Source organism: Limulus polyphemus, unplaced genomic scaffold, assembly GCF_000517525.1.
Source record: "Limulus polyphemus unplaced genomic scaffold, Limulus_polyphemus-2.1.2 Scaffold3169, whole genome shotgun sequence".
Lineage (NCBI taxonomy): Eukaryota > Metazoa > Arthropoda > Merostomata > Xiphosura > Limulidae > Limulus > Limulus polyphemus.
The window spans coordinates 126623-135866 of record NW_013668779.1 but is presented as its reverse complement, the minus strand read 5'-3'; the positions used below and the strand labels follow the sequence as shown (position 1 = coordinate 135866).

The following is a 9244-nucleotide window of genomic DNA, read 5'->3' as shown; positions in this document are numbered from 1 at the left end:
GGGAATGTAACGTGTCTGGGTAGATAGATAGTGAGTAATTGAACTGCAGTCACAGGGTATTGTTGAAGTTAACGTTCGTTCGTTACAGTGTTGTTTTAGCGCGAGTATTGAGATTAAGTGTATCGCAGAGTTATATTCGGAAAGAACTTGTGTCGCTTAAGTTTCGTCGGAACGAAGTTACGGAAAATCAATTAACAAACGGAGACGTAACATTTTTATATTTAAAGTGTAGTTCACGATTATTTAAGTTTATATCGGTGTTGTTTTTGACTGTGGTTCGAGTGAACTTCGCATTTTTTATTGATTTGTAAAGCAATCACACTTCTGGAGAGAGAGAAGGTGATCCAGTTACACCCCTTTATTCAAACGAATTATGTAATAGCTTGTACCAGAAGAATTGCTGAAAACATAACAAATAATTTTAATTATGAGTAACAAGCAAACTACTATAATTACTTTTCGTTAATTAAGCTATCAGTTGGGTACCTTCGCTGTAACTGTAAGCAGTTTTTTTTTCGGCCTTTAATCCAAGGCGTGCTTAATGAATTACCAAGCAATGAAGCAGAATTCTCACATATAAGGCTTTATGTATCATGCCTTTTACATTTGGCCGATGTAGTTACTTCCATTTAAGAAATTTGATATTATATATGAAATCTATATTGGTATAAACAGCTAAAATGCATACTGAGTTGATTAAATTCAATCCTGTAAATTGTAACTTACCACAAATTACGGGAACACATAAATACTTACATCATATTTGGTATATGGTAAATTCCTCACAGAAGTCCGCTTTGAAAGGGTATCTTTCCCTCATTGAACAAAAATCAAAATGTAAAGAGAAAACCCCAAAATACCCATTGTCTTACTATAGAAACCTTCGATTTTGTTTAAGGTTACTAATTTATAGGGCTGATTACGGTCAAGAAGTGAATGCAGGGCAGTGAATCCGAGATTATGTAAAATCCCACTACTCGATTAAAATAATCCACGAGTTAGCGGTAGGTGGTGTTGACTAACTGCTTTCCTTTTAGTATATAATTTCAAAAGTATTTGTAATAATAAATTACTTGTACACACCACAAGTAGCTTTAATACCTTTGAAAACAGATTGTGAAAAACCCGACACTGAGTGTATATCAGCATTAAAATTACAACTTTGCAATTCTGAATTTAACATACCTCATTAACTTACTCCAATTTTTTGTGTTTAAAAATAAATGTTGAAGTATGAATTTTCACACTAGTAAAAGAAAAATACATATATATTTATATTGAAATATCATGACATGTTACCGAAGAAGGTAACACTATTCCGGTCGTTGTGCAGTACCTCTCATGCCTCACATTTTCTGATTACCTTTTTCTAGCTGGAGCTGCTCTTAGCCGGTTCTATCTAGATTTTCGTATTCCCGCTCAAGTAGGTTGATATAATCCAGGATTGCATACGCAACGCGTTGATTGTTAACGTAAGTCGAAGATATTGTTCTCCGTTATATTTAACTTAATATAGAAATGGCTGGACGTCGGGGTGGCCGAGGTAGAGTAGCAAAGAAAGGAAAGAAAGCATCGGAAACAGATAAAACTGAAAATGTCGAATCAGTAGAAGAACAAAATGGGGATGTGAAAAGTAACGTATCGGAAAATAAACCAGAATCACGCGAAAAGAAGGATACCAAGACAGACAGTGAACATCAAGAAAAAGCAAGTACTGTGAACAAAGAGGTAGAAGAACCAGTGGAGCAAGCACAAGGTGACGTTGCCACAAAAAGGCCAGCAAGAGGAAAGCGCGGGAAAGACAAAACTGAAAACGAGAATGTTACCAAAGAGAAAAGAACTAGGAAAGACGCTCGTGTTGTTATTGAACACTGGTAAAGTTAGATATACTTTTAGCTTTTTACGTTCCAGTTTTAAGATTTCATTAATGTATATGAAAAACTACAATTCTTGTTTAATTTTAAATTAAGTTGTTAGGTTCTACTTATAACTTGCATTATAATTTATAATATGGTTAGTAATGTAAATTGTAACATGGTGTAACGTATTACTATTAGCGATTTAGTAAAAAAAGAAAATAGAATATAAAACTTATCTTCAAAATAAAAGGAAAATGACTGAAACTGTTTATTTGTTAGTACTATTAATATTATTAAACATCAACATGTTTTCCCATTTAATTCCTCAATTTTGATATTATCATATTCAAAGCTTATGACGATCAATACCGGGCCATAGAGCTGTTTTCCAGAGTTCTACTCTAGTAGAAATGAGCGTAATCATATATTATTTGTGAAACAGCAGTTTACATTGTTTACCGGGACTCATAGTCTATTACAGTGCACAAAATGGCTTACAATTTTTGATTAGTACGTATAGTTTGGCAAATATTTATTTGCATGTATTTTGTGAAACTGACTGTCAAAACTACAATTTGAGTACAAATTGGATTATCTGTACTGTGAGTGTGAGCATGACTACTAGTGCTATGGGTATCGAAACCACGTTTTTAGACTTAGTGCTGATCCACTACTGGGCATAGTAAATTAAGAATCAATTTTAAAAAAATATTAGAATCATTCGAGCATTTTATTTAAAAACTATTAGTTATGTAAATATTTTTATACTTAAGTTATACTATAGTACATACTTGTTCCGTACTTTTTCCCGCGAATTTGGGCAGTATCGTTGAGCATGCGCAACTTGAAGTGCACTACTTTCAAAGAGGAATAAGGCGATAAAATTATTACAAATAAACGCGTGACTTTCTTTGAAGTTTTCTGATAAAATACATTTAACATTTTTCATAAAAAAATTACAAAGTCGTCTTTATAGTTGATAAAAAAAAATTACCAAATCTTTGACCGAAAACTTAGTCACATGGTATTGGTACAATGGTAGTAAATGAACCAATAAACTACTCCGTTAATTATATACAGCGATTATTACGAGACAAGTATTTATTGTACTGTTACTAAGTTTTAACTGTTGAAAAACGATAAGTTATTAATAAATTTAACTAACGTAACAGATAACTGAAATAAGTTTTTGTGAAATCAAGCTTGACCAACAAAAGCAAAAAAGTGCGATCGAGGCAGTCAAACGTCGGTAAATTCCTTTGTGAGCCAATTAAAAATTAAGATCATTCATGAAATGAATTCGTGGCATATCCATAGAATAATTATTGGTAAAAGCCAGAGCGTTTTGGTAACACTACATTCTAACAATTGCTTTTATGTCATATTGCTTAGCATTATGCCATTAGCAACAAATGTATAACTGTTAGTCTTATCAGTATCAGTGAAAATGATATGTATAGACAAACCTAGAAAAATATTTGTTGATTTTTTAACGTAGTTTCCATTGATTAAAGAGATTTGTTTTTGTGTTAAAAACATTGGTGATATAACAGAAAACAGCTTAATTCAGAAACAATATAAGCTTAAAATTGAATCGATATTTTGACTTTCAGAATAAATTTTGTGCACTTGGCTCTAGGCTAGGTGATCCTGCACTGTTTTTACTTTAGTGCAAACCTGCTACACATAAGGTTTTACAGCATGCATGCTCGCACCCTTGATTTTAGTGGCAGGGATGCTAGGGGATGTGGCCTTGTACAGGCAAATACACGTTGGTCATGAAAGTTATTTTTTTGTTTGTATTTCTGCAATATTACAGAACATCTGAAAATGTTTAGGAGATAATTCTTTTTGATTATTGTAGGAGAGAAATGGATTAAACAAATGACATATTTCTTTTACATTACAGGAAAAAATTATCTAGCCTATATAGAAGCTAGATTTCTTGAGATAGATGGAGTTATAAAAGAGAAAATGCATTTATCAAGATAGAACAGTTCAATTACTGTCTGCCCATTAAAAAAATAACACAAATCCAGCCCTGATCAGTTTAAATATTTACCAATCCTTCACTTACATTTAATGCATCTACCACGTTTGAAGGCAATCCATTCCAAAGGTCAACCACCTTGTTAGAAAAACAAAACTGCCTAAGCTGAAAATTATTCCAAACATGTCAAAATTTCCCACTTAGTCTTACCATTAGGTGTGAAAAAAGATGATGTATTGACATTATCAACCCCCTTAACAATTCTAAACACCTCAATTAGATACCCTCTCACTCTTCCTTTTTGAAGAGAAAACAATTTAAGATTTTAACCAGCCTTTTCATCCCAGGTATCATCACAGTGAACCTCCTTTGCAAAATGTTTAACAATAATTTAATGTTCTTCTTAAGACAGAATCTACAACTGAATGCAATACTCAAAGTGACATATGAAAGCAGTTGATAATTTAATTAATCAATGGATAAGGCAACATGAATGGACCAGCAGACCTCTCTTGCCCTTTTAACAAAATACTAGCAAGATCCAATAAATTATCCACAAAATCTTAGCATAATACTAATAAATAAAAACACAACTGTCTTTTTATATATTTATTACAATTTGGATTTTTTACAAGATATAATTCTAAAGATTATGTGAAAGGGCTCATTATGAAACATGCTCAGCTCATGCAAACAACACAGTTAAAAATGGAGATGATTGGTAAACATGAGTTTACATTCTGTGGAGATTTTTGGAAGAAAAAGTGTAAAACTTTTAGGATTAATTTTTTTTTTCTGCAGGGTCAGTCCTCATGAAAGTTATATTGCAATCCTAGCCTGTCAATTACAGATTATGTTTATAATATTGTTCTATACAATATAAAGTACAATGTAGAACCAAATTTGTATGCTATTTTTTATTTTGTTGGCTTAATAAAAAAAGTTAGGTTTTAGGTGTCCCAGTGCCGTTGGCAATTTCCACCAGAACTAAAAAAGGAAAGTAAAAGGTGAGGTGTTACAAACATCATACAAACACGCACACAATGTATAAAAAAAAATTCATATTTTCGTTTTGAGTTTACTTGCTGATTATTTCTTTCGGCATGGGTTTGGTCCCCTGGACCAACCTTGTAACCATTTTGTGCTTGTTATAATTTTCATGCTATAACTTTTAGATTAGTAAGCATATCTTCACAAAATTTTGCAATTATCAGTAAACAGTACAAGGCTTTCGTATGCGAAATATAATTTTTTTATTAAGTTTTAAAATTTTTAAGTAACATTTTTCTCATGCCTATTTTCTTTTTGAAAGTTGACAATCCAACATGCAAGATAAAAATACTTTTATGCATCAACAAATTTTCAAATTTGACATGTGAAAACTTTATATATTATCTATGGTTTTCACTATCAAATCTCTGTATAAATTTGGTCGATTTGACCGACCTCGTAACCATCATAAAAAATTAGGAGATAAATATTAATCATGCTTTTTTTTTTGTTTCTAGAATGACTACAAATTATAACACAAACACAAATGTTTAGTCTAAATAGCTTAAATCTCATAATTATACATTAATATATCTATTATTTTTATAGTATTGACCTTTCTGCTGTGCCTGGCTAACATTGCACAAGTTGCAATGACACAGTGCACATGCACTTGTGTTACTGTATCCAAGAGTATGACTGGCTTTTACCAAGTTACCTATCTTGGCTGTGTTTCAGTGGACTAGTGTTTTGTAAAATAGTCACATTTCAGTTATAATACATTATATATGTGTATACATTATTACTATTCAGAAATAAGTTTTTAAAAGTTATTTTTCTTAAAACAGAACAGTAAATAAAGAAGTATATCAAACAATTATCTGTTGTAGTTATGAATTTGTACTTGTTTGCTGCTTGCCCTAGGTTGTTAAGCCTTATCAAATTTTGCATGTGGAGGAAGTGAAATTGAAATATTTTTTTTTAGGTTTTATAAATACATTTTGAAATAACCAAAAATCATAAATTACTATATCAATACCATAGAACTCCACTATAATCTATCAAGCTTAGTAACTAAGCCGTATTTGGGTCTTATAAAATATGAAATATCAAGCCCACAAAAGTTTTATCTTACCACTTTGAATCCAGCATAAAAAAGAGAGTTTGCCACCCAAAAAATTCAAAAGGTCTGAGAAAGCTACTAGGGGGAACAATGTGAGCTTTTGATTGGTTATTCACACGTCGTAGACTGAAGTGGGTGTACGTAAGCATTTACAAAATGGGAAAGAGGTGGGCGGGGACAATGTGTTTGAGTCACTAAATTAGCAATATCTCGACAAATAGAAAAGCTAGAAGGTTCTTATTTTATATTTTAACTTGTCAATATTGGTAATTTGATTTCCTAATTTGTAAGAAACTATAGACTTTGTATTTGGACATCACAAACATCTAATTTGAACCAATGCTGCATTGAACATACCACATGATACACAAAAATTGATATTAAGGGATGTTCTTTAATATTTAGTTTTAAATAAGTTAACTAATGTATAATACTAAAATTTGAATTATAATCTACAATTTGATATGAAACTTATTGATAGAAATTCAGAAAATAGTGATTCAATAAAATTTTGAATGGGAGTCAACAAGCAAGATGACAGGGCCTTTGACCCATAACCCCATGTCGATAGGGTTATATGTATTATTTTATTAAATGTTACAGCTTTTACTGTGAGGAAAATCATTTTCTTAGAACATATGATGTTTCAGTCACTGGTACACAAGTTTTAACAGTAAAGGTTTTAGAATTGATAGTGATGACATGCATGTGCATATCAATCTGCATGAATATACAGATTATTTATGGCTGAACAGAAAAAAACAAAGTGAATAAATATGAAAAGGTGGAATATATTATGAGAAATATTTGCATTGGATTACGATTGTCTGTGGAAATAACAATCAAAGACATACAGAGCTGTGTATTTGTTAATTGTGGGATTTTATTAATAAGGCTTCTGTTGATGTTTTATGTTCATGTTTTAGTACTGTGACATTCTGTTCAGAAAATCTGTGGTCTTTTTTTGTTCGTGGACTTTTGAAGGAAGTTCTTGGTATTCTTTTAACATGATCTTCAAGTTACATCCTGTTTCAATTGATATGAAAGGCTGGGCAATTGTTGCATTTTATTTTGAAAATGTTTCCTGGTGAGGTGGATTCATTGTATAATTTTGGTTTAGTTATGGGAGATAATGTTTTTTGCAGATTTCTTTAACAATCTACATAAAGACATACAATTCACAGTTGAAAGTGTAACTAACTACAGGGTAAGTTTTAAACATTTACATAAACTCCCCAAGGCTTCACCACTAACATTTGTAGAAAAAAAACATACAGTGATAATTACACAAACTGGTTTTATAATCATGTAGTCCACCAGAAGCTAGGCACTCTAAAAAGTCTTCTTAACTTAGCATCACAAAAAACACACAGATGAAAATGTTACATATTTAACTCAGTGTTTAACATATGCCAATTCTTACTACAGTAGTTACACAAACTACTGCAAATTTAAAAACACAGACAAGACACGTTTAATAAACAAACTAAAAAGCATTCCACAAAACAAATGAAACTAATCACTTGCACTATCTCATATATAGATAAGAATAGCACACAAATATAACCTTAACATAACAACTAGATTAATTTTCACCCATGGAACAAAATACGGGTTTGTTGTATATGGAAATGGCTATAGCATGTTGTTCTGTGATGTGAGAAAAGACTGGCCAGAGTACCTGATAATGGATTTTCCATAGCAAGTTGTTTTAACTAAAGGAACTACAAATTATTGAAAGCAAATAAATGTGGCTAGTTGTAACAGTTTGATTAGGTGTTTCTGTTTTATGTTGTTTCTCTTTCTGGGGTCTTGTGAAATAATTTATGCAGTAAGTTGAATTGCTTCATAACGAGGGGTTTAAGAGGATGGGTTTATGATATTAAAGCTAGATGTAATGATGTTAACTGTCTAAATAACTTAAGTGTTGTAGGAGGTGTGGAGTGTTGGGTGTTTATTTTGGAAACATAAGGTTACAAAATTCAAATAAAGTAGTTAGCAAGGTTGTAGTTTAAGGGTTATAAGGAGACATACCCGGCCTAAGGTTATTGGGCTTTTATGGATTTCTGGAAAGATATAAATCTTTGGTGTTCTTGGTTGAATTGTATTGTAAAAAAATTTTCTTTTAATAATATTTTGAGTATTTTGCTCAATTTTTTTCTTGTGTGTTGGGTTAAGGTCAGTATTTGACAAAGTAAATATAGGCATATCATTCAGTATACTTACCATTAGGATGTCATACTGTTTGGTTGGTAAAATCATGATAGTTTTGTTTGTTGGCACAATGTTGTCATTGTTTTTAAGAAGTCATAGGCTTCTTATTTCCTTTCTGCTGATGTCAAATTTTGTTTATAGGCTTTTTGTTTAGAATTTAATTTTTTTTTCTACTAAGTACTTTAGGAAGTTTTTTAATAGACCTGCTTTTAGTTTTTTTATTTTTTGCCTTTCAGTTTTATTTTTAGAAAGGTTGGTATCCACTTTTTTGCGAGTGTTTAGAAGTGAACACAGAAATCAAAAGTATCAGAAAAAGCTCAAATAAAACTTAAAACTAACTATGAAGGATATATATATATATAGTAGAGATGACTGATGTGGGCACGAAAAACTTATTTAAAACATAAAACAAGTAACAATGTTTTGACCTACTTAGATCATCCTTAGTATAAGAATGAGACTTGAAAAAATGACCATTATTGATCACAAGCTGTGGAGATGACTAATGATCAGTGTAAGTTTGCATTGTAAATACTTAATCTATTACGTGATAGTTAACATTAAGGAATAAACTAAGATATAAAAGTGTGCTGGTTGAGTGTGGGTTTAAGTTCTTGTGTTAGAAAAGCTTCTTTAATTCTTTGTTTGTTTACTTTGGTTTTTTTGCTTAATATGTTAGTGTTTTCTATAGTTGTACTGTGGTTATTTGAGATACAATGTTCAATAAAATGGGAGGGTGATTTTTTTTGTGCTCTTTAAATCTGGTTTAGGCTTGTTTCTCCAATATAGGAATCATGGCTGTTGTATTTTATAAATGATGTTGTATTTATGCATGTCAGTAGTTTTTACATAACAGATTTTAATTTTTTTACCTGGTTTTTGAATGAATGTAGTGTTAGCTGGAATGTTTTTTTTCCAAATTTTAGTTATTTTGTTGCTGATATTGTGAATGTAAAGTATGTGTAGTGTTTTGTTGTTAGTTGTTTCATTGACTTTCAGATTGTGGGTTGGTTGTGATTTCTATGAATAATTCTTTCAATGGTTTTTGTAGGAAATTTATTCATGTTG

The 9244-nt window shown here is 31.1% G+C and overlaps 1 protein-coding gene across 1 annotated transcript in view; it reads left to right on the top strand.

The window, feature by feature from the left end:
• Positions 1-1382: 1382 nt before the first annotated feature.
• The window catches only part of LOC106468803, an 11683-nt gene continuing 3821 nt past the window's right edge, over positions 1383-9244 (top strand). The window contains exon 1 of the mRNA XM_022397160.1: positions 1383-1874. Within this exon, the coding sequence (XP_022252868.1) occupies positions 1519-1874 (356 nt within the window). The 5' untranslated portion in view covers positions 1383-1518. The remainder of the gene's footprint in view (positions 1875-9244) is intronic.